The sequence below is a fragment of the Syngnathus floridae genome, chromosome 3 (genome assembly GCF_059516105.1).
Source record: "Syngnathus floridae isolate MCC-2025c chromosome 3, RoL_Sflo_1.0, whole genome shotgun sequence".
Lineage (NCBI taxonomy): Eukaryota > Metazoa > Chordata > Actinopteri > Syngnathiformes > Syngnathidae > Syngnathus > Syngnathus floridae.
In genome coordinates this window covers 20,350,875-20,377,179 of record NC_142415.1, presented here as the reverse complement: position 1 = coordinate 20,377,179, position 26,305 = coordinate 20,350,875, and the positions used below count along the sequence as shown (strand labels likewise).

Sequence of the window (26,305 nt, the reverse complement as noted above, 5' to 3'; positions counted from 1 at the left end):
GATCAAAACAATGCATTAAAATAGAATTGTTTATTAAGGAAGAAACATACAGCTGTCACGTGACTTTCAGTACAAGACACACTTTGCAATACCAAGAGGATAGAACACATTTCTATAAAATCTTTTGACATTCACTTGTCTTCAGTTCAAAAAGAGGATTGTGATTGTGACCATTTTGACACTTTGTATTCCCGGTGAAATATTTAAACCGGCAATAGAATTTCATTTTAAAATGACCTAGTGAGGCATACATGACTTCTCTTCACATTATCTCTGGTCTTGAGGTATCCAATTTGAGACCATTAATGAAAATCAACCATTGGATTGTCACGTGGAAAGAGTGGAGGCATCGACTGGCACTTGAATCAACACTGGAGGGAAATATCGCGAGTCTTAAAATTCAAATGAATTTGAATATTTGCTGAGTTATCGAGATTGCAAGTGAGGTTCGTCGTGGTGGAGCGGCCGCGTCGACATCGGTGTTGGCGTGACGTGTTCACCTGGCTCCACGTTGTCAAGCTCCCGATTGCTCTCGTCGGCAGTGTGTGACACTTCCTCGATCTGGTGTGCAATCAATCCATCAAATGTCTGCACACAGTCTGGCTTTTGTGTGAAGACCTCACACTTGAAAGCCGCTACGTTGGATATGATGAAACTGCAGGCGCAAAGATTGTATGCTGCTTATGATCCGCCTCTGGTGCCCGATCAAGCAGATCCCGATTCGCCTGATGTCACTAAGGGGGAAAAAAATAAATCACTTTTAAAAGAGCCTGTCAAAGACTTAAGTCTTATATTGCGTGAATTGTAATAATAAAAAAAATAAAATAATAATAATGATAATAATAATAATGAGGAAGGTCAAAGAGTTAAGAATAATTGGTATAAGCAAAAAAAAAAAATCCTTAAATTACGTTCAGGCTCACTCACTCGATGCTCATTGTGGAAATGGAATCCAGCGTTGTATATCCAGCTGCAATGAAGTTGTTCTTGTACTGGCTCATTTTGATGGAATCAAGCCAGTCTCCGATGGAGATGAAGAGAGGGTAGTCGGGCAAGTCGTCGGGAGAATCGGGGAAACTGAGGCAAGTTTAAAAAAAACAATCAGCAGAAAAAAACATAGAAATGTTGCCCTTATAATACTCACTCTGATAATAACGCTTTTCTCTTTTCGCCATTACACTCTATTTGCATCGGGGCAATGTGGTGCAGTGACCACGCAGATCCAGCAGATGGTGCTGCACCTACAGGGCTGGAATAGATGATCTTTTCAGATGGACACGTCTCGTATTTGATCTCATTAGAAATTCCGTAGGGCTAATTTGTTCCTTTCGTCCATTATGTGTGTGAGTTGAAACGAACCTGTGTGACTCGTTCACCAGAGTGAGGAGCCCGCTGGGGTTAATGATGAGTTTGTCCAGGAAACAAAGCACATTGTTGAATCGTGGCCTCTGAGCGGGCTCCTTCTGCCAGCAGTGCAACATCAGCTGGTGCAGCGTGACGGGACAGCCCATCGGAGCAGGTAATCGATAGCCCTCCTCCATTGATAAAATGACCTGAGAACATTGGAAAGACAACGATTGTCCGAGGTGCGCGGACCGTGCCGTCAATCCAAGATCGATCTGTATCTTACATCTTGATTGGACATCTCCCAGTAAGGCCTCTCGCCGTACGACATCACCTCCCACATGACGATACCAAAACTCCAAACATCGCTGACCGAGGAGAACTTTCCATAAGCGATGGCCTCTGGTGCCGTCCAGCGTATGGGTATCTTTCCTCCCTGATGATAAAAGTACGACTGAATAATCATTTGAGGATGCGGACCTTGAGGGGGGAGTTAGATAAGCCGCGGGAAACCTTAACCGCACACTCACGTTCACCGAGGCGGTGTAGGTGGCCTCCGTGTCGTCCTCCATGACTCTGGACATCCCAAAGTCGGACACTTTACACACCAAGTTGGCATCTACCAAAATGTTGCGAGCGGCGAGGTCTCTGTGAACGTAACCCATGTCTGAGAGGTAGGCCATGCCCACGGCCACGCCGCGCATCATCCCCACCAGCTGGAGCACCGTGAATTGACCTTCACGCGCCTGGCGGAGAGCAAATAGGAGAACGTTGCTTGCGGCTTCAAATGAGTAGATAGGAAGAATGTGCAAAATATACATTCTGTGACAATATGTTCAAACCCGTAGGAAAGAGTCAAGCGCTCCGTTTGCCATGTACTCCACCACGATCATCACCGGCCTGCCTGAGGGAAAGACAAGATGGGACTCCGTTTTGAAAATATCCATCAGCTTCGAAATGCTCCCAGGGAAGCAAGCGAGGAGCTTACTTTTGGTGACCACGCCCTCGAGTCTGATGATGTTGGGGCTGTCAAACTGTCCCATGATTGACGCTTCGCGTAAAAAGTCTCGCCGCTGATGCTCCATGTAGCCGCCTTTCAGGGTTTTGATGGCCACGGCGATGTCCAGCCTTCCAGGTATGCGCAGACGACCACTGCAGACCTCTCCAAATTCCCCTGAGGAAGCAGTCGTGGTCTACATTTTTACTTTATTCATCCAAAGTTGCTCCGAAAAACTGTGCTTGGCAAAATATCCCCAGCAGATGGCGCTGTGTTGCCAGAAAAACAAATTTATGTAAACGCTTTGCTCTTTTGAAAAAATCTTACAATTTCGGTGTTAAAATGTCATCAATTGCGAAATAAATATCAATTTCCATTCGTTACCATGTGTACATCTTTTCTTCTTTTGTGGCCAGGCAAGGGTCATTTTATATGCAGTACTTTTCCGGTATGCAGACCTTGCTCAATTATTCAAGTGGTCTCTCTGTCTGTCCACAAAATTGATATTCACCTGTGCCAATCACCCGATCGATGCATATAGATGAGGGGTCTATCTCTTTTGCAAATTCCTCCACAGCCTGAGTGGGGTCCTCATACGTGTCTGGATCCACATAAGTCTTTATTCCGGAGAATGGAACTGGGAGGAAGATCACACATCAGACTTGACACAAAATTTAACTCATTCAGTGCCATTGACGGTTATAGATGTCAAAGATATGAACTGGGATGGCAAGGAATGAGTTAATGTGGATTAAAAGAAAGTGTTGTTGGTGATTTATTTTCTTGGTGATGATGTGAAGTGTTTTTTTTACCGTGGCCACTGCGGAATCGTGTCCTGCGGGTTTCCTGTGACTTCATCCTGGCTTTGATATAGCCTTGACACCTGAATGCATTCACGACAGAATTTATAATAAAGGCAGAGTGACTCAGTGCAGCTCACTACAACAACGTTGGACAATTAAATCAAGTCGTGTTTGCTCAATATCATATTTTCCCCCTCCTAGATAAGTTCATACATTGTCAACAAATTTTCTTTGTTGTTGTTTTTTGGAACACAAGTGTTGAATTTCGTGTTAGCAAATAATATATCATATAAATAATTATGCCTCAAGAAAAAACAAAATGACAAAAATCAAACTTCTAGCTCTGACATGATCTGAGGGCCACGAATAAGACAGCCATTTTTATTAGCTGAATACTTTCAACTGAATCCGCTGTTATGTTCTGAATTGCTAAATTTGCTGGGACTCACGTTTAAGAAGACCGCCAAGGCGGATTACAGTCCAAAACGGCAGAATTATCGACTGTTTCTTGGTCATTTTTCTTTGTTTACCATGAATGGCTGCTAATGACAAAACTCTGCGAAGCACAGGCCCTCTAATAACTAAAATGTGAGCTAACCAGAGGGAGCTAATGGAATGGATCAAATGGCTGCTTGCTGCATTACATGCTGAGTAATTAAGCAGAAAATTTGTTCAGTCATTTGGAAAATAATAGCGCCCGCTTGCTGCTAAAAGAGAGTCCATTAGGAGACTTTGGCCTGGAGCGCCACAGTGCATGTGTGTGTGTGTATGTGGGTAGCGTGTGTGTGCAGGCGAGATGCACCAAGCGCCTCACCGTCCAGTTATGAGAAGAAACAGGGTGAGGATGACCAAAAGTGAGAAGCCGCCAACCGATGCGGTGACAACGACCAACACTTGGCCCTGATCGGCCACATCGGGATCTGAATAAGAAGAAGGAAAAAAAAGAGATGATTCAATGTGTTGTTTTGGAATTTGTGATAACACCAATGGCTGATTGTGTCCATTAAAACTCTCTGTGGTATTTTCAAACATCGGAGTTCACGTTGCGGCTTGACCTTATGTTGCGGCCAACGTGGGAGTGCTTATGGAAATGTTCCGGGAATAATCGAAAGAAAGTTTTGCATCATTGGATCGTTCCGCTTTGGAATCAGCAGGGCAATATATAGACATGAAAACTATTTAACGTGGAGCTGCCCAGCTCGGAGTTGAGAAATGGATCATGCTTGAAGAAGCCCTGATGACAAAATTGTCCAATGCCAATCGCTCGCACCTTCGGCTGCGGTGGAGAACTCAAAGTTGGAGCTGTACGCCGTGTAGCCGGCGGTTGTTCGAGCCCGAACATGGAATACGTAGACGGTCGAGGGTCGGAGCCCCGTCACCACCACGCTGGGATGCTTCGTCCGCGTAGACGAGTAGCTCAGCTGCTCTTGTTCCTTTAAAAAAAGAGCAAACACAAAATGGAAATTGAAAATAATTTTAATGTCCAGCATTAAACATGATCAGTAATCACCTTCTCATAGTATTTGACTTCATAGTCAATAATGTCCAATGGTGGATGCTCCTCTTCTGTCCACGAGAGGGCGATGCTGTTATCAGAGGACCAGTCCTTTTTGATGACACCCACCAGAGCCGGACCTGAGGACACAAGGGAACCGCAGAGATGACGTAACAAGTGATTGAAAAATGATTCTGTCTGTCTCATATTTTGGTTACGATGGGTTCCCATTTCCCAACATTCAAACATATTTTTAAATTCGATATCTTATACCAGTTTGATGTATAGCATAAGTAAAAAGTATAAAGAGCACATCTGAAGCAAGAACTTCGACTGTAGTCTGCAAAGGCCGCATCGGATATTATTTGTTGATTGAAGTGGACACCAAAGTGCTTCAGAGAGGTGCTTTCAAAACATCATTTCTAAAGCGGCTTAGCAAGAGAAGTTTTCATAAATCGAAAACACACCCACACACACACCTTGAAAATAATGCTTCTGGCACATACATAATACAGAGCCTCAGTTGCTAGCCGAAGAAAACAAATAGCGGATTCACACGACATTAAACCACACACCTCATGGGAGTGTTGATATAAAAAAAAAAATTGGGAGACTAAGATGCCAGAAAAAAATCTCAGGGTGAATCAAATGTTTACTATCAATTATTCATCAAACCCTCACTAAATATAAGCAAGCAAAATGATTGCTGAGGATTTTATTACTCAAATGCAAATTCTATAAACAGCCATCATCATCTGAAGATGACCCGCTAAAGGTCAAAAGGCAGAAATCAACACTTGGGAGAGGTGATGCAATCACCACAAGTCACAGGCAGACGCGACTTGGCATCTTGTCATGAAACCGAGATTTTCCAGCAGCAACTCAAGCCGACGTGATGCGTCACACTTGAGCAGCTCCGCCACTGCAGCTATTTTTAAGCAAAATCGAGCAGGGGTGGGCGGCCGGGCGGGGAATGGAGAAGTCGGATGCTGACTGCTGGAAAACTCATGCCCGAGGTGGAACAATATGTTTGTGTGAAGTTTGTTCAACATTGACTTTAAAGAGCACAAATTAGGATTATTCAAAAAAAATCTTTCATCAACAACAATCATCTTGGAAGATGGGTAAGAAATCAAAATAGCACCATTAAGCATTGCAGAGTCTGATAACACGTGTATTTGCTGATGTCTGGAATTCTTTGTAACACACGCACGCACACACACACACCCCTCCTGCTGTCAACGAAGGTGGCAACGGAGATGTACGATATTGCAACTCTTGTTAATTAACGGCTCACGTCATCCCAAATAAGTCACGCTATAAACTAGGGAGATCATGAGTCCAATTTGATTTCTTTTCATTTTTAAGCAGATAAAATAATTTTCGATTCATCGTTACCGTCTTAGTATAAAAACAAAAAATGCTAAAAAAGTATTTGGTTACGTTGCCATGTGTGAAATGGAATGACAACTTATTTTTTGCTTTCACGGCAAACCAACATTTAGCTGAATGCAGCAGAAATAAGTTGAAATAAAATATACTGTATCATATCACATCCCAAATTGTGCATTTGGTGCATTTGCAGATGAAAATAAATGCATGCTGTGTTGTCTATAATCAGACAGTATCATTTATTTACATTTAACTCATATTTTGACCAGGAAAAGACATTTAACTTGACTGAGTCGAATTTTCCACCAATTTTTTCAAATCAACATCCAATCCTGAGGGAATTGGCGCTACAAGACTAAATGATCCTTTATTTCAATCACTTGCTAATTAGAACAAATTTGACTTTGCTGTTCGGCAAAGGTGATCATGTCTTCTTTGAAAACTGCAGGCTGCTGTCGGCAAATTAAATAATGGCGGGAAATGTTTTCACGCGGATGGTCATCCGTGTGCTAAGCTACGTAGCCTCGGCAAGGTCGCGAGGGGTGAGAGGGGTCAAGTAAAACATTAACACGGGAATATTAATACCAAATATGCACACAAATGCTTATTTGAATAAATTAGCCTGTCACCACGACCACATTTTTTTTTCGTAGCAAACAAAGTAGATGCAACCAAAGATTTAAGATTGAAAATGCTCTCAGCAGGCGCATCAGCCATCTTGCTTAGCGATGCTAAAATAAGCCACTGAGATGATTTTCAGTGTGTCTGCTGCGTGAATAAAAATGCATAGCTTACACTTGGTGGAGGAGGATCTGCATTTTTCTAGAGGCGATCGCAAGGTGATTTATGCATACATATCACCACCCTTTAAACTTTTTTTTTTTTTTGCTCCTAGGAGGTTAGTTGCAAAACAAGTTCCATTCAACTTTATAGGGAAGTGAGTTATGGGCCAGGATAAGACATGATAGTATGGGCTCGTGAAATTTCTCATCAGGATGACGTCAAAATTTACAGTTTGACTTTATTAATAAGCACACATTTGCCATCATTTGAAGAACGCCGAATAAAACAGAGCAGGAAGATGTCAAAGGATTTGCAGGCCAATCGAAACGGTAAACCGCTACACATGGACTGAAATAACAGCTGGAGTAGATGGAAAGGACAGGAGGTGGAAAGTGAAGAGGAAGCGAAGGAGGGAGCCGGGCGAGCTGTGAAAATGTCCCATGGGTTTGGATCTCTCCAGCATCTGAGCGTATAAATAGATGTCGGCTTTATTCCCAAAGGAAAGTCCATGAAAACAGAAGCGAGCCCACCGGAGAAAAGCAAGAAAGCCATGAGAGAATCCCTCAAATCAGGGCAACGCATTACGCCGGGAAGGAAAAAAATGCACACGCGTGACCTCGTTAGCTGAAACTTTGGCCACATTTAACACGACATTACATTGCGTATGTATGGCCCGGTTCCTTCCTGAGCTCAGCGTGCATCTCGAGAACTCCGAACACAATTGGACAGCCGCAGCGTATCGAAAACGGAAATATTTCCATCGCTCACGTTTTATATTCTATTCTTTTGTAATTCTATTTATTTCTCAAAAGATTTGATGGGGTGTCATTTTCAACCCAAGTACTGCTTCAATTGCTATTTTTTAATGGACATAAATACATACATGAAGTAGTTTCAGTTTGAGGGTTGAATATAGCTTGACGAACGCTTTGCTGAGCAATAATGGAAGTCTATTTAGAGCAGCGTGCAGTTCACTGTTGAATGCCTTCAAGCCATTGTCCTGCACGCTCTCCATGCCCTCATGCATTTGGAAGTGGTATCACCTCAACCCATCAGGCTAAAAAAAAAAAAAAGTCCAGTTGGTGTGCCTGCTTGCAGAAAGAAACTACAGACTATATTTTGTATGCTGACCATGTCGAAAAAGTCAGATCAGACACATCACCTCTCCGGAATCCAAAAACACTTGTCAAACTGTCACTGCTGTTGTGTTGCTGTTTTTTTCTGATTCGGAAATTCTTTCCAGTTTCACTTAACTCGTCTGCAAAGTAACTGACTCCTTTCAGTGTTGCGCCGGTCACACTGAGACTTGACATACAGACCATTATTGGGACAAAGAATTGAAAAAAATTTCCGTCTATGACTATAAGACGTGTCAAACTCAAGGCCCGGGGGCCAGATGTGGCCCGCGTCACCATTTTATGTGGCCCGCAAAGACAAAATGTCTTCATCTTTTTAAAATGTTTGAACAGTTTATTAGTCTGATTTGAAAATGAGTTATTTGTCCGTTTGTTTTGTAGCTTACACTATTATATCATATGGGGAGTTCATAAATGTATTTAGGTTGACAGTCATAAATGGGCCTCCGAAAGAAACTACGAATGCGGCAAAAATGATTTTGACACCCCTGCTATAAGAACTCACAAGGTGTGTCAGAAAAGATCCAGGACTGGTGTCACAAAATCCAAACAACAAACTACCCGGAGAAACGAACGAACCATTAGGTGGTACACAGTTGGATTGAAAACTTTACTAAAAGCGCAAAACACCCTGAAAATCTCAATAATGGAAACAATTTACGTCCGATTTTGATTTTCATAATGGCACGAGGTGAATAATAGGGTACTTCTCCATATTAAGTCAAGTAGTACAGCTAGCCTACATCCGCTATGCTAATGAAGAAAAGCAGGTGGGCTGCTGTCTTACTCCACATGCAAGATTGTCGGTGGCGAGCGCAAAAAGGTGTCGACGCCTGAGCGCGTGCGTGTACAGTAGATGTCAATTGAGCAGAGGCAGTTTGACAAGTTAATCCTTCCTCGGCACCCTAATGGGAACATCCCCCCGGGCCCCGTCTCCTCTCCTGAGATTATTTTGCATCCCAAACTTCCTCCTGTCAGTCTGATGGCCCGGGGATGCTTTGTGACACACATACCTGACATTCCACCTGACGACGAGCCGAAAGCAGAACATTTGGGGAAAAGCTCATAAAGCTTCATCTTAAAAGGGCAAATTCAGGACAATTAGAATCTAGGTATTTTTTTTCCCCCCTTGAAATAATTGGATCATCAGTAAGGCTGATTTTCTCCCAGCTCGGATTTTCCGTACATACAACGAAAGGGAAAATAGGAGCACATGTAGTGTATATGCAACCTTTATAATTTATTCATCAACTCTCCATCTTTTCCGCAGTTTATGCTGATCTAGGTATCAATTATTCAATCTATATTTGTCTCCGCAGAATAGAGTTCAAATTTCCAGTGAACTTTGGGTCCCTCACTCGAGGCATCAGTGACGATTGCGGAGTGCATATGACCTCGCCTCAGCAGGGTTCCGCAAATGAAGACAAAGTTCAACGCCGCGCCGGGCGAACCGAGCGCCGAAATGGGCTTCACCTTTTGACATTATCAGCACAAAACGGAAACTTTGCTAACTAAAACCCGAAGCTCGGGAGAGCAAATATGGCTGCCAGCGCTAATGGCATACATATGTCACACCAAAGATGTGAACATAAATATTCCTAATTGTGATTTCTCTGCTTCCTAAAACGATGACCCAATTTTGCCGGCGCCTTTCTATTGGACCCAATTTTGAATATTTATGAAGTACGGGAAGGATATTTGCAAAAGAGATCATCATGCCAGAATGATCATTTTCAAAATATATTTTTTGCCAAATTCACATTATTTTGCCCCCTGCTAAACTGAAAAAAATATATATTACACAATTGAACTCAAGACACTCACCAGCTTGGTGGGTGTTGACCGTAACGTTAATCAGCGCACGTGCAGCCACGCCCAGCCCAGACACGCCGTTCACAGCCTCCACCAGAAAAGTGTAGTTCGCCGGCGTGGCAAAATCCAAAATGGCCACCGAGATCCCGCTCAAACCCAGCGGCCGTGGGATGAATCTCAGATCCGGCTCGCAAGGGCCGCATTGCATCCTGCCGCCGCCGTCGCAACGCTGGCACAGGACATTGTAGGTGATGTCGCTGCGGCCGCCCGTGTCGCTCGGAGGCATCCACTGCAGGAACAGGGCCGTGTCGTTGATTAAAGACACCAAGTTCCTGGGTGCCGATGGAGGCCCTGCCAGAAAAAAAAAAATCCACCGTTATAACGACATGGACGATGATGCTGTCCCCAGAATAATATTAAAATTCCAAACTGGAGTGACAGGTGCCAAGAATGATGAAATGAGCTGCAATACACACTTTAAGAACTCAAGACTACTTGAAACATTTGTTTTAAGTTGCAAGGTGTTGACAGGAATGGTTACATAATGCTGTGCGGAGGAGGATCTTCAGCTCACACTCACAAAATAAAACAAAGATCTAATTTTAAAGCAAGCAATGCATGTGTGAAGCTTCTTCCCCGCTGATGAAGTATCTCTTTGGCAACGTGAATACAACGGAAACAGCGAGTGTGCGTTTAAGTGCCATGCGTGGGAGGCTTGGTGGGCGCTGGTCAGAAGCTTCACTATTTTATTCCAACACCGCCGATGCCAATTACAAAGCTATTGACAAAAACATGTTAGCTCACACCAAGGCTATGATCAACACGTATGTTTATATTGTCCATAATTGTCGTGGTATAAAACATACGGGAAAGAATTAACATGAAGTAGACGGATGATTGGAATGCAAAAGAGCCGTGATGAAATGATTCTCGGTTTTGCTGCTGCTGCATTTGTGCTTACTTGTGCACGCCATGGTGGAGGGGTCCTTGACAGCCCTGTAGAAGCCTTTTTCGCAGTGACACATGGTGGCGGCCTGGTCGTGGCTGGCGCTGTGTGGAGGGCACTCGGAGCATTTCATGTTGCCCGCATATGGCTTGAAGAAACCGGGCTTACACGCTGGAAAATGGACAAATAGACCGGAAAATCAGTATTAAATGAAAAAAATAATAATAGTAAAAATGAAAACAAAATAGAACAATGTAAAAACATGGACGAGCAGACCGGAAAAGCAGTATTTAAGAGAGAAAAACTTAAACAAAAATGAAAAAAATAAAATGAATATAAAAAATAAAATAAAAACTCACAAACACATTAAAAAACTAAAAACAAAATAAATATAAATAAATGGATGAGCAGATTGGAAAAGCGGTATTAAAGAAAGAAAAACTTAGGTAAAAATGAAAAAAATAAAATGAATATATAAAATAAAATGAAATAAAAACTCGCAAACACATTAAAAAAAAAACATAAAAATAAAATAAATATAAATAAATGGATGAGCAGATTGGAAAAGCGGTATTAAAGAAAGAAAAACTTAGGTAAAAATGAAAAAAATAAAATGAATATAAAAAATAAAATGAAATAAAAACTCACAAACACTTTACAAAAACATAAAAATAAAAAATAAAATAAATATTGAAAAATTAAAACTCACAAACATTTTTTTGATGACAGTACTGCTGAAGCAAGATTCATGACAAAACACATCAACTTGAAAAGCTAATATGCTTCTTTAATTTTGGCAGATTCCCTCGAGAAGCTTTTTTACGGCGGTGAGGAGTAGACTGACAATATTTTCCAGCAGGAAGCCCAAAGTTTTTGTTGACAACTTCTTTTCCCAACGTGTTCTAATGGAGTCTATAAAAGGCCGACGTGCCGCAGTCAGATCGGATGTAAAATTCATAGCGGTCGGTCCATCTGAATATTGCAGAGAGATTTTTACTCTGAACAGCAAATATCCATCTCATGATGTTTTCTACACCTGCATTAGAACAGAACCAGTCAAAAATGCTGGAATGGCTTCTTTCTGAAAAGCATGATTGACAGACAGACAAATGTCTGACTTTATTGCTCCATCAGGTTGTCTGCTATTAAACAAGCAATCATATTATTGCCCTCTATTTCCATCAGGCCATCTTTCACCTTTTGGGATATTTTTCCAGAGTTTTTTATTTCCTCTCCTTTGCCATTTCCGCCAGAAGACAGAAATAAAACATTGATTCCGTTTGCCCTAAGTTATCTTGACAGGCACAATTAATCGAGTCCGAATGCGAGAGTGAAAATGATGCTACATAAATGGAAAGTTATATAACGATGCAGTGGCGGAAAAAAAAAAAAAAGTCGCGCACAGTGGCGACAACGAATTCATGAATAATTATTATTCACCATGATTAATTAATTCAGCATTAGAATATTATTCAACACATGTGGAGTAGACACAATATATGATCATATATATGCACATCATCATTTAATATATATATATATCTTATATTTTTAAATATATGTTTTTATATATGCATTTTTGACAATAATTCATTTTTAACGTGGGGGGGTAGAGCCCATCCTAGCTGACGCTTATAGAATCTAAGCTCCCAAGGACATTATCGATCAAACTTTCTTGACACAAAAGCAAGCAAATGTGTTGCACTCGGAGTAACTTTGCATTTGGGGATTCCGCCATTCTCTGCAAAGTCAATACGAATTCCAAAAGGCACACATGGAAGAGAAGCAATCAAAAGTACAAGGAATAATCCGAGTCAGCAAAAGTAAATCGGCAGACTGCAAATGATTCGAAATATTTCTATCTGTGCCGAGGCAGGTATTCAAAAATCACGCCTGATGAGAAAAGTTATTTTGTAACTTCAGCCACTCACTGACCATTCAAGCATATTGGCTTACATGATACACGGCGGCGCCTACGTTGAGCTTGCGGCAAAGGCAAGAAAGAGATTTATTTGAGTTTGCAGCTGTTTGTTGCACTCTGCTCCAAGCTCCCAAGATCACCTTCAGAAAGCAATTTCAGTCCAATTTGTTCACTATCACTTCGATGGCATTTTATAAGCCAGCCCATTCTTATTCATGAAAGGCACAATTTTCACCAAAATATGTATGCACAATACAAACCAATAGTGGACAAATAAAAAATAAATGCAAATTAGTTTCAGAGGTGGGAAACTCATTGGAGGTGACATCGTAATGGGCCTTCGTGGCCTTTGGTGGAAATGTACTAACGGCAAAATTACTCCAATGCGATTCATTCCTAAGAACACCATCTGGAAAAAAATGATCTACTCAAATAATATTATTGAACTTATGGCACAAAGTGTTTTCCCACTGCAGTTAAAAATGATGATTTGTTCATGTTGATTTCTCATTACAGTTTGTTTTGTCCAGTCCTGCTCATTCGAACTTTTTGTTTCAATTTGGGCCGGCCGACCCGTTCCGTTTGTGTCGTCCAATCATCTCCCGTCTTGTCCAGGTGTTCCCTGCCGTCTCGTCAACTGGCTTGAATTTAGTTTGTTGCTTTCTGTTGTCCTGTAACCATTTCTTGCTCTCACTTGGAGGTATTGTTGTGACTTTATTCACTTTATTTTTTGTTTTTATTCAAATGTTTCCCCAAAAATTGCTCGATTCAGTCAAATTTGGGGCCTTTTATCAAGCATGAAAAATGCTCAGACTATTTTCAAACACAAATTGTCATGTTAGCACAAAAGTAACAAAAGCAGGAAATGTTTGTTTGCAGCTCAAACTTTATCCTGAGCCAAGTCAAATGAACTCAATTTGTAATCATAACAATGTTTGTTGTGATATTGTAATTAAAAACAAAAAGTTATGCATTGAGAAAGCCCGAGACTTTCATGTTCAGTGACAACCTGGACCGATTCAATGAGATCTCCTGCAGGGGCTTATCGTGCACATTTGCATGAATGCAATGACACATTTGATAAGAACTGCCTGGACGTCAGGAGCTGGAAGTTTTCTCTTGGCTTTTGCTTGTCAGAAACAGATGGAGCCAGAAAGTGTGTTTACGCTGGTCTCCCCCGCTTTGATATGCAGATGGAGAGTTCACAGAGAATGAGCGATGCGCCAGTCTGGGCAATCCGGGCCCCGAGTAAACTCGGATCCTTAATGGACAATGACTCGCATACAACTCAAAGAATGTATCGATTTCCTCCTGGCTCATCCGCACCAATCTGTCACCGAGGGTCACACCGAAAGACAAAGAAAGGTAGGACATTGTCTAAGATGGTTTTTGTTTTGCACGCACGACCACCCTGAGCAAAGTGTGTGTATGCTTGTCAACACGGTTTTGCAACAATTTGGAATAGAAACAACTCTATAACAAATGATATTCATATTTCACTATTTCAAGTGCATCCACCACAATCAGAAATTTAGAAATACAATATGCAGTAATTAATCCAGGCAATGAATTAATTCAAGTGCTCTGCCCAGGCAGGAATGCTGATTTCATGCTAATTCTCTTTGCTTCTCTTTTTGTCATTTTTTTTAATATTAATTTCAATGTGCTCTTTTTACCTTTTGACTTTAAATGTTAGCATCAAAAGTAACAATTTGTTGGAATATAATTGCAATCACTTTTGGAGTCTCCTAAAGCAAGGTGTCAAACTCAAGGCTCGGGGGCCAGAGACGGCCCGCCAAGACAAATTTTGCATCGACTTTATGTCATTATTAAACTTTAAAAATAGAGCCATTGCTAGAAATTTTGATTACCATTCATCTTTTTAAACTATTTGAACAGTTTTTACGAGTCTCTGATTTCAAAACTAGTTCTTCATCAGATTGTTGTGTTGGAATATGATTGCAATCACTTTTGGCGTCCCCTAGAGTTTCCACGGCAACCTTGGCATCCACCTAAGGGCCTCGACATGATTATTGCAAATTTTGAGTTGGGTGTGATCCCCCCCCCCCTCACTCTAAAAAATAAAAATGCTGGATTTGTATCGATGATTTAGCAGAATAACACATAGGGCCTCTTTAAAGACAAGAGGTGGAAATGAAATGTGAGCTTTAAGCTGCAAAACATGACATTGAAAAAAACTGGAGCCCGAATATTCGTATGGCTTAGGAAGCTTGTGGATTTTTGCTCTGATTTGCATCTCTATTAGCATTCAAGTCATGTTCCAAAAGACATCTCTATTAGCTCCCCCTGTAGTTCAGGGTCTCCTCTGGAATATGATGAAAGGATATGGAACAAATAGCATTAGCACTATGATGTTTTGCCTTATCTAGGTCATGATATATAACCAGCCTAATCCTCTGGTGGCTGACGCTGAATGAAAGGAATCGAATAATCAGGCACTCGACAGAGATGTCAAAACAGTCTGGCGGCGGGCTCTCGGGTTGGAAAGCGGGCCGATACCTTTGTTTAGGCTGATGGGTGGGGTGGGTTGGAGGGATGGAGAGATGGACATGTTGGAGAGAAGCTGTGCTCATATTTGGGAGCGCTGGGGTTTTCCCTATTCTAGCTGGCTCACTCAGTAGCTGTCTCTCCTTCTCTCCGGCTCTCACTCGTTCCCCATGCTGCCTCTCAGACAGCTTTGATCACAGCTCCCTTTGAAGCAGTGTTCCAAAATGAAAACGAGGAGAAAGCAGAAGTCATCGCAAGTTCACGCCAAAACTTCCTGCAACTACTTGCAAAGTGCACTGCGTTTTGTCGTTTTTTTTTTTTATTTATTACTGCAAAGGTTCACCAAGTCCAATGAGATTATTTTGATATGAATAAGGCAATGCGGTAGGATTACCATTGATCATATTTTCTAATAGAAATTTGACTAATTAGTGATATCAGAGATTGAATTGTAATTGCTGATGCATCATTATCTGCTGTATTTTGTATTCTCTTTGTATCTCACACAAAGTCAGAATTTACATGACTTTCACTTTGATTTTTTTGATTTATTGATGTATCATTTGACACAAAAATTCATTCATTCATAAGCCATTACGTAATAACATAATTTACCACAAGCTCACAATGGGGGAAAAAAATCCTTTGGATTTACTTAATTCAAACAAATCTATATGATTTTTACAATAAATTACCTGGGCGCACACACACTATATGCTAGCAGTCGACAAGCAGAAATTTAGCATGTATAATTAATAAATGTTCTTAAAAAATATACGCATTAGCCCTAATACTCCCTGAGAGCACCACTGCCATCTACTGGAGTGGATGTGTAAATAAACTGTATTCTAGTACAGCCCCAATATAAAGTACATCAATAAATTTCTTTCCCGGGAACAATTTAAAAAAAGACCTCGCCATTTATGTAATATATGTACAGCAACTTTTATTTGTCGCTACTCGAATCACCGTCTTGAAGCGGCTGTCGAGATCCACTCGACACGGCCGCATCTCCAGTACAGAAGGGAATGTCGAACTCGTGTCGGCGGGGGGTCCGCAAAAGGGAGGGTAAATGTAGGGCACCATCTCTCGTCTCATCTCTAATCACTTGTGACGGGCCTCCGTGGCGTTCAACCACACTTTAAAGTCCCGCAAACGGATCGAGAAGAAATGGGAAAAGCTACCAACGAACAAACACAGCAGCTAATCAAGGCCGTATTAGCGCTCGTCCTGCATACAGCCTACGCTAATGACCGCCGGGTCTTTGTAATAACACCGCATATTTGCATCCGAGTTTCAACCGGGGTCTGCCGAGACTCTTCTTTCAGTCTGTAAAATAAATGACGGTGCGTGCGCTTCAAGTGTAACCGCGCCGGGCATCTTAATTTACCGCAAGCCTTCATTACCACACTATGTATGAGCCTTATAAATGAAAAAGAGGGTTGGGGGACTTGTGGAAAAGGACAAGACGCAAGCTAAATTAGCAGTGGAACTAACAAATGAAGGCAATTAGCCAGCTAGTCTCTCACTCTGTCTGCACTAATTGAGAAACCAGGCCAGCAAGTATCCAGAGCAAGCCAACAGCTGTGGTAAACTTTTCGTCGGACTCTCGGGGCACATTAAGTAATGCTGATACAACTAATTAGAGTTCCGTATCCCAAAAAGCCTTTTACGGAAACCTTGCGGTATTTATCAGCGTCCTCCGGTCTCATAATAATAGTTCACCGATGCGGCTTCTCCGACGGCTTGGCATTTATTGCTGTAAAAATGGACAAATAAACGCCTTGATGCGACAACGATCACTAAGCCGTTGGAATAAGTCGATTGTGATTTAAAAATACCGCCTCATTTCTGTTTGGAAAGACAAAATCATGGTCATGAGCAACAATGCAAATGATGAAAATGGGGCAATGAACGGAGAATCCAAATAAAAGGACAAGGGAGGGAGATAAGTCAATCAAGAGAAGTAAAAAGATTATAATGGGAGTTGAATTGGAGAGCTTGAGGAGATCCTTTGGGACAGGCGCTTTATTTAAGTCGATCTCGGGCAGGAACCAGAAGACCGGTGAGGTCTATTATTGTGATGGAAGCTTATTGCGCTTATTTTTCTTTGAGCGAATTATTCGTTCCACCACCCAAAGTGGGAAATACATTTGACAGCACCAACATTACTCAATAACTTGTCAACTGGTTTAGATGAAATGTCTGTAATTCATGACTCATTAACTTTTGATCACAAAAACAAATTTAATTTTGCCAGGCGCATGAATTTTGGATGATTGCTTTGTTCATGCTTGAGGCATATTTCCATTGGGCCTAATTTGTTTAGAAGAAAGAAAGAGCATCTAAGATGGTCTTTTTAAATTGGGTATATGCATATCGACAATTTTATTTTTAAATATTATTATTATTATTACTGTTATTATTATCATCATTATTATTATCATTATATTTATATATTATATTTATATATTATTTGCTATCCCCATGTGTTTACTAAACATCATATTTGTCTGAAGCAAGTGACTCGTCGTGCTAGGCATTTGTAAAACTTTCTCACTTCCGCTAACAGCTTAGCTTCTTCCATTCCACCATTTTTTATTCTTCTCTGTATTTTTAGCAAAGAGCAGAACTACAGCTAAGCAAAAGAATTCTTACTCTGGCAGTAGCCGTCCATTTCCTCGTGTCCGATGCTGCACACGCAGTGACCCAGCGGCACCAACCAGTCTCCATCGGCACCGCAGTACAATTTCGGCGGGTTTTTCTCTTCGGCGTTTTCCACACAGGCTCCCTTCACCTCCACCAGAGAGGAAGAGTCCTTATGTGGAACTGTGTCAGGAAACACCGCCAGGTTCCGCAAAGTGGACGGGCAGCGTTTGTAGAACACCTAAGCAGTTTTAAAAAGTAGGTCAAGGCATATAGAAAGGAAAAATACACGGCAGGACATTTGGGACCGACCTTGACAGAGACGAGAGCGATACAAGCTCCGACGTCCTGGAAGGCCAAGTAGAAACCCCTCAGTGTCAACGGCCCCACCTCCCGGATTTCAGTGTTGAGACGGAGAACACGGTCGCCGAGATCCGTCTGAGTAAAACTCTCATCTGCCGCGATGGTATCGACCTTCAAGTGATCATCAATACTTGATTAGAACTTTTTGTCTTTTGCCCATCTTGGGGGATAGCAACCTTGGCATAATCGGTGGGCCGAAATCGTGTCCCGGAAGTCAACGGTTCGTTGGTCTGCAGGTAGAACAGGTTGAAGGTTTCCTTACAAGTTCCCGACACCCAAGGAATGGAGTTGCAGTCCCTCAGAGTAAAACGAAGCTCCACGTATACCTACGAGGAGGTGGAAATACATTCAAGGCCATGAGATTAATTCTGAAGGCTAAAAAAAATATTGGAGGTCACGACATATATCTTTAAAAAGCTACGCTTTGTAAAAGTGTGTTATGCAGTCAAGCTGGGCCATTAGGGAAGACTTCCTGCTCCATGAATGATTTAAAATGATGTTTATCGATGAACGTCGGCATCATCTTTTTTCTGATGCATTACTCGCACGGCGGCCTACTCGAAGTTTCGATTTTTAACGTCTTACTACTGCATTTATGAATTTCTAAGCGACACAATTACAGTATGAATGTATGCATGAGTGTACCATATGCTAATGTGACACGCGGCGGCCGAGGTTGCTTCTCTGATTATTTCCGCGGACCACCAATCGGAAGCATACGTTACGGACCCTCTGCGCGGCTTGCCGTTGGATCCATCCGGATCGAAGCCAGTTGTTTTGGTTAAGCTCCATGACATGGCAAACTTGGAAGGTGTGAATTGGTCGGTTCTGTTCATCCATCTCAGTGATTGCGTCCCACTGGGAAAAGAAAAAAAAAAAACGGGAACAGGGTGACTATGCAGAGAGCAAAAACACACAAAAGTTTTGCAGGCGTCCCAATACATTTGTCCAAATGTTACATAAATAGAAAATACATGCACTTGTTTTCTTTAAAACATATCTGGGTCAAATTTGATTTGGGAGCTGCCTCTGAAGATGCAGTCGGTCGGGACTTGAAGTGTTCCAGCCGTGTACCTCCCTCATCGAAATGTTTTCCAGATGTTACATCAGCCAGATCGTATTTGTCTGCTCTGCTTCAATAGTGACTATTCATAAAAAAAGCAAATATTCACTGACAGAATGTCCCTCCACCCATCTTTGCAACTTTAGTTCTTCCAAGGTTTTCTTTTCATGATATTCTATTACATTATTATTGAAGTTTGCATTTAAAAAATGGCATCTTGGAAAAATAAATGAGCAAGTTTATTGAGGTCAAAGCTCAAAAGAGCCAATTTTGCAAATTTGACAATTCGTAGATAAAATTTGCTATGTTTGTGTAAACACCACATTGGTGCCCTACTTATTGATTTTGTACAAACTAGGATGGGATTTCATACTGTGCGTAAGATCAGGATGAAGTCATAGGGGTTCCATTATGAGCACAAACTGAAAAGGACTATCATTTGTTATTCTACGTTGTAAAATGTACCCTTGGGATGTGGCATAGTTCAAAAAGGAAGAAAAAAAAAAACAATTGCGGCACCTCGCCTGAAAGATGGGCTGCATCAGATATGCACCGACTAATCACGGAGCCTATTAACTCTTACACACACGCACAAAGGTGCGCACACACACATCCAAAGCTACAACTAACAACTTTTTTATGGCTAAGATAATTGTTTTATTTCAGCTCATTTTTAATTTTACATTATCATTTGATCCGTGGAGTACAACTGCACTTTATCCTAATGTGTTTTTACACATTTTTAAAAATTGTCTCCATCAGGTTGAACAATTTCTTTTGTCTTTGTGTAGCTTTTATTCACCCACTTGCCATATGATCTCATTTTTAATTGCGAGCAGTCAGAAGACCTTGAATGTGTGTTAGCATGCTGTTGCTACTATTTTAGAATTGGAAAATGGCCAGCTAGTAAAAGACCCCACATTGTTTTCTGACACGTTTGTGTTCCCTGCCTTAAATGTGATTTTGAATTCTTCTGTGGCTTTGAGAATATTGAAAAACTTTTTACCAACTGTAGCAACTTTCTTCTTGTTGCACTTTTTTTTTTTTTTTCCTCCCAACGGGCCTTGTGAAAGAAATCTTTGACAAGCGAGCTCAAACAACAGAGACTTTCTGGCTGGCTTAAAACTGGAGCTTTGAAGCCACTCGCGAGACTCGACTTTTTTGGATGATGTCTCAAAACCTGCTTTGACCAACACGAGGCTCTTTTATAAACGAGACTTCCCGCAATCGTGTCATCGGAGATGCCACGCTATCGTGCTTAAAATGTGAACTTTGACAGATTATGAATCAGAAAGCTAATGATGCACAAACTTGATTAAAATGAGGTTATGTATGCATATTGGCTTCTATCAATAACAAAAAAGTCAAGCTGGCAAAATAGCAGCCAGATTTAAATGACAACAGCCCAATTTGTCATCGTCGCCCAAACAGGCGAGAAGGAGTCAAGCATTATGAGAAATGCGTTACATCTCCGCAGCTGTGATGAATTATTGATTCGATGTGAATCTGCGTGCTGACGTTTTGTGTTGTTGTTCGACCAATTACAGCCAAAGTTAGCCGGAAAAAAAACACCCAAGTTGCTTTTTCGGATTTTTTCCAAGGTGGCGACAGCAGTTGGCCGCAAATGTTTTCTTTATGTTGTGACTTCATATTGGCTTTGCTGCAAAGGATTTTTTTTTTTTTAATAAAAGCCAAGAGCAAAAAATCTTCAGCTATCATTTCATGACCTAAATTAGACTTGACATTTTCCAAAAAATTACTGCTGCTCCCCGCCGATGGTTGCGGTTTGATCTCATACGTTGATGAGAATGAAATCAACTGATTTCTCATTAAGCAAGCCTGCTGAATAAAGAGGCAAGGTGCTTTTAGTCTCTCTTTATGTTATTTATATGAAGTTTGCGGTAGTTTATGTAAACGTGCATCAGTCATCAGCTCTGCGATATCTGCTGAATCAGCAGAATCTAAGCTGCCTAATGGATTTGGCGTTATAGGATATGCTGATTTTCGAGATGGATGATATGATACGTGATATTCTGCAAATATTTCATCTAAATTATCAATCAGAAGGGGAGGGCAAGGGGGGGTCACCTTGATATCTGGATATTTTGTCCTCACTTGAGCTACACAACAAGACCAGCTCAGTTTTCATTTGGCTAATATGACTCACCCCATTGATGGGATAGGTTTTCCAGTCCAGTTCCCCCAGCACTGCCGTGGTGTCCAAAAGAATCACTGCAAAGAGCAGAGCAAAAGTTAGAGAATGTAAAATGGAGAAGAAGAAGAGCCGGCCAAGAGGGGTGGAAAGGGCAAAACGGAAGGAGAGCAGACAATATGTATCAAGCTGTCAATGAGCGGCAGAAGCGGTCGGAACGGATTCAACCGAGGGTGAAATAACAGCTCTTTTCAAGCTCTCCCATTGACACCAAAGTCCATCAGGGAGAGAAGAACCGTCCTGTGTGGAGGTCAAGGAGGTTGTCCCCAATCAGATGAAAGGATAAAAGAATAAATAAATAAAAGTAATAAATAAATACATTTAAAAAATGAGAAAAAAAACAAATAAAATAAATAAATATATAAATAAATATATAAATAAAACAGAAAGGGGATTGTAGTATAAATATGGGATGGTTTTGGTTGTTAGTATTGATTTGTAATTCTCTCTCTAACCACAAATTTTTCAATGAGTTGGTCTCGACTAATAAAAATATGACCCTTGCAGCCAAAAAGTCATCTTACAGCCATCTTTGATCGAATTCTGAGACTCCTTTCCGTTCAAAATAAATCTCTTTACGTGGGTATGAAACATGCAGAGGCAATTTACTGACAGTTGGACAAAAGGCTTGGAAAATCACAAACTGCGACAAGCTATGAGATTGTAGCACTTGGAAGCATTTATGCTGACAATTACTGCAAATTACAAGCTCTCAGGTCATTGCTGCAAATAGCACTTGCAAATGAAGCTCTTGCAATTTTATGGAAGTCCACTTTGTGAAAACCTTTTCTTATTTATATATGATTATTGCGGAATAACCTCTAACTTCCATGCTGTGTATAGAACTTGCAGTCAGGTAATTTTTTTCCTCAAATGTCATTTTATTGACAGTTTTTGCATTTGGAAGCACATGTGCATATTAAGTCTTGCTAATAATTAAAGGAAGCGAGCACACGGCGTCTTTTCTCGTTGTAAAATCCGATTGATCGTCTTTTTTCACTGGTAGGTAATTTTTGTAGCCGCATGAATTTTCAGCCACAGCATTTTCCCTCGTGAGTTACATTCCAGTTGTAAATGCAAACGGAGAAGAAGATGATTTCTTTGCTGAGCAAATGTTCTGCTGATGTTGGGAAATTCAAACAGCTCGTGGCTTGTTGAGAATGTTCTGAACTTCCAAGTTGTTTTTTTCATATTTGAGGAGCATTGTTGTTGTTCTGCCACTGGGAAGAATGCGAAACATTGGACCCAACCCAAATGCAATCAGCTGTCCAATCAGAAAATGCAAGTACAAATAGAGATTGTAATTACCTTGTGATTTGGCCTCAATCGTACCGTTTGTTCAATGAAACACAACACACATTTTTGGAACACGAGAGAGATTCTCGTTTGAACCTTTATCCCAATCGCGCTTCCAAATTGTGTTCAACTGATCTTCTGTGTTAGCAGCCGGAGTTCTGTGTTTTTTTTTAATGTATGACTACAAACAGGACTAATCTCCAGCTCTGCTCTCCGCTCACGACTGGCGTCATTATCTGTCTGAACCCTGCGAGCCAATTTGATATGATGAATGTGCAATTTCCTTTGTCTCCACGCAGACAGTTAATTTCAATCTCTAGCAATAAAGCAAGTCCCACTCCAGCAGTTGACATCACATCTTCAGATGACCTGACGCGCCCGCATTTTATAGATGCGGATCAACACGGCCGATAACCTTTAGTTAGCCTAAATCGAGCGATTTGTCGCGTTTCAGGAACTGCCCCTTTGTCCGTAAATTACAGCTGACTGTGCCACTGTGTCAAAATACCGTCACATTATTGATTTTATTTATTTAATTTATTTTATTTATTTTATTTAATTGATTTATTTATTTTATTTATTTTATTTATTTTATTTATTTTATTTATTCTATTTCTTTTATTTATTTTATTTATATTTTATTATATTTATTTAAAATTATTATTACTTCCCATTGTTTTTACTGCCATCAAAACAAGTGGATACCTTTGACTTGAAATGAGTATTCTGGCAGACAATCATAATCTTTTGGTAAGCGAATCAAACATTATGAAAGAGACAAATATTCGAAACATCGATAGTAAACTATTGGAAGGCCTCAACAACGAAAAAAGTTTCCTGGCCAGCTTTCATTCACGGATGCTATTCAGGAAAAAAAGAAAAATTGGAGAGGTCATGAATGTTTGTTCTCACAGTGAAGCAAACTTCTCATCACCCATGTTCAAGACGGGGATGAAAAAAAAAAAATCAATGCAATTAAGATGGGAAAGCTCAGCCAATTTATATACCTCTTGCAATCAATGACATCCTTTCGACTACAATGACCCCGTTGGTTCTTTAAGAGCGATCAGTCAATTCAAATAACGTCTGGATGATCCAACCTCCCTAAGTAGCAAGATAATGCGGGCCACTCGCCTTCCATCACAAACTGTGAGAAACTCTAGCTGCCATCGATCTGCTCCGAATGGGCCTTCAACTGCTCAAAAACAATTGACACTTTTTCTACCAGGAGGAGAAAAAACTTATTATTACTCGTTAGCTGGCTGCTACGTGTTCATCTGAATTGAATCAAAAATTTTGCAGCTAAAAAAAAAAATCTTCACAAATGTCGCCTGGAAACAACTGGCAGATGTTTGCCGATGTCGGCCAAGTTCTGATTGCACTCATTCAAGAACTGCAGCTGCAACTTGCAAATATTGATGCCAAACTAAATGCCTTTATTTTGAAAGAGCTTTTTTTTTTGTCCAGTTTAAACATTAAGTGCAAAATGTTGGTATATCTTCCAGAATTCTTTACCTGCTTTGCCCAAAAACATCCCAAGCTACTTGACATTCCAGACTCATTGCACCTCGGCAGTCTCGGTGAGTACATTTTAAACTCCTCACGTTGTAGTTTTGTCAAGTTTCTCCCTCTTGCCTTGGCTCCCCCTTCAAGCCTGTCGCTAGCACAGGCAGCCAGCGAGCAGACGCGCATCCTGTGGGGAAAACTCGCCGCACTTACGTAAAGTGATGTGCACACTAAGATGAAGTGAAGGAGACTCTGACATTTGTCTAGTCGAAGGAGCTGTCGGTCCTCTGAAAATGACTTACATCCTAAACGTTGAGGAAAATTAAACTGACCTCAATGTGTGAAGATTTCCAAAACGGTTGTGTTTCAAGAAGTCTGCAATTATCCCGTTGCATTCATGATTTCAAATCCGTACATTTTAGCATGCAGTGAGAGTTTGCCAGGAATTCGTCTGGGACTGCACAAGCCAACGTGTCTGATAGCAACAAAATTGGCACAGAGGTGGGAAAAGGCGAGTCCAAAGCTGACAAGTTGCCAGAGGCTTTCGCTTACGCTTACACTTGCCGTCACAGGAATGACGTCTCTCTCTCTGCCCTGCAAGACTTTGAAGGTGGAGAACCATGTCATGGCATTACCCGCAGGCAGCATCCTTGTGAAAACAAACACTTTATCCACCTAGCGCAAGCTTACAAATATTTAACAGAGACAAGGACATTTGCCCATCCATCCATCTTCTCCACCGCTTATGCTCATTAAGGTCATGAGTGAGCTGCAAACTATCCTGGGTGACTTTGAGGGGACACTCGCCACTTGATGGTCAGTCACACACCTTACTGACAAATACATTTTTAATTCAAATAATAAACGATAAATTAACTGGCGCAAGAGGAAAACATATCCCTATTTATTTATTTATTTATTTATTTATTTATTTATTTATTTATTTATTTATTTATTTATTTATTTATTACAGCAGCAAAAGAAAATGGCTTATTCACCATTTAAAGGAATTTACAATATCACATAAAATACGTATATTTAATGTATTAGTTAGGAATTGGCCATATATTTTTCAATTTGTTTAATGAACCTACTGAAGTAAAGGAAATACCTACTGAAATAAATGAACTTTTCAGCAATGTTCTAATTTATGAAGATGCATCTTTTAGATAAATAAATAAATAAATAAATAAATAAATAAATAAATAAATAAATAAATAAATAAATAAATAAATAAAAGATATTTATAGTTATATATGCATATATTATGCACCACTGGTGGTGTGGTGGAAAAAGAAACATAGATCATTGTTAAATGTAATCACGAGCTCCAGTGGGATTATATAACATACAGCATTATTTATGAACTACAGTATGGAAGAGCCTCTGAAATGGAAACTAGATTTTCGATCAGTTGACGCCTGCTCCAGTAAATTAGGATCGGTGCGTTTTTTTATTCTAATTTAAAGTTAATTAAAGCTTTAAAGCCTTCGTTATCACTAAGGTGTAGCCAGGTCACGTGTTCTCACCTTGATTTGAGACTCCTTGGTCGGCCAGGTTACTTTTGGTGAGCAGGACCAGAAGCAGGCAGTATTTCCCACAGGACAACATGGTTGAGTCAGACAGGTGCGCACTGGAGCCGCTAAAACCACAGGTCGGAGCCCTCGGTAGACTCCTCCAAAATAAAAGCGATGAGCTTTTACATGAAAACGAGACGTTGTATCCACACGCGCAAGGTTGTCCGCTCCACGCGTGTTCTTCTTATCGCTCTCCGCCCATCTGGAGCTCCGCGTGGAGATGCGCAAAGAGGCGAAGGACGCGCGGTGCCATTGTGCGCGCAAAAGAAAAACCCAACAACACTTCGGTGGCGCAACTTCCAAAATAAAAGAGCTTGTTCAATGGCGAACTTTTTGAGGCAAAGTTTATCCCCAAAGCACAAACGAGCAAGGAGAAGGTAGAAGATCCCGATTTGCCGCTTGGCTCTCCCGCTGTCTGTCCGTTTGTCGCGCTCTTCGTGTCTGTCACTCGCGATCGCGCGCTCTCTCTCCCTCCTTCTCCTCTCCTTCCCTTCAACACAAAAAA

General features: G+C 40.9%; 1 protein-coding gene and 1 long non-coding RNA gene across 4 annotated transcripts; one reads left to right on the top strand and one right to left on the bottom strand.

The window, feature by feature from the left end:
• Window positions 1-15: 15 nt before the first annotated feature.
• LOC148401034 (ephrin type-A receptor 6-like) lies at window positions 16-26,305 on the bottom strand. 3 transcript variants are annotated; one of them, XM_088370841.1, is made up of 21 exons: window positions 25,753-26,304; window positions 21,377-21,441; window positions 18,876-19,004; window positions 18,323-18,472; window positions 18,096-18,257; window positions 17,796-18,024; window positions 10,724-10,879; window positions 9,775-10,113; window positions 4,655-4,779; window positions 4,415-4,577; window positions 3,959-4,064; window positions 3,154-3,224; window positions 2,853-2,978; window positions 2,333-2,518; window positions 2,187-2,248; window positions 1,875-2,090; window positions 1,631-1,798; window positions 1,360-1,553; window positions 1,145-1,249; window positions 928-1,077; window positions 16-734 (listed from the first exon to the last, which is right to left on the bottom strand). In XM_088370841.1, exons 1-21 carry the CDS (start codon window positions 25,832-25,834, stop codon window positions 620-622), a joined length of 3,099 nt encoding a protein of 1,032 aa, XP_088226967.1. In that variant the 5' UTR covers window positions 25,835-26,304; the 3' UTR covers window positions 16-619. The 3 variants fall into 3 exon arrangements, with proteins under 3 accessions (XP_088226967.1, XP_088226968.1, XP_088226966.1); XM_088370842.1 differs by having other exon boundaries at window positions 1,631-1,780; window positions 25,753-26,303; XM_088370840.1 differs by having other exon boundaries at window positions 2,187-2,518; window positions 25,753-26,305.
• Window positions 13,228-25,397, top strand: LOC148401035 (uncharacterized). The gene is made up of 5 exons (XR_015857461.1): window positions 13,228-13,329; window positions 13,823-13,994; window positions 24,223-24,297; window positions 24,646-24,724; window positions 24,796-25,397. It is a non-coding gene; the product is annotated as an uncharacterized LOC148401035 (long non-coding RNA).

What these genes read in the sequence shown, in the direction of transcription:
- LOC148401034 (XM_088370840.1), bottom strand. Translation starts at nt 25,834, where the DNA reads ATGTTGTCCTGTGGGAAATACTGCCTGCTTCTGGTCCTGCTCACCAAA. An exon ending in CGATCGGGTGATTGGCACAG is followed by an intron (nt 2,519 to 2,852) that starts GTGAATATCAAT and finishes CTGCTTCCTCAG; the next exon opens with GGGAATTTGGAGAGGTCTGC. An exon ending in CGCTTGACTCTTTCCTACGG is followed by an intron (nt 2,091 to 2,186) that starts GTTTGAACATAT and finishes GCTCTCCGCCAG; the next exon opens with GCGCGTGAAGGTCAATTCAC.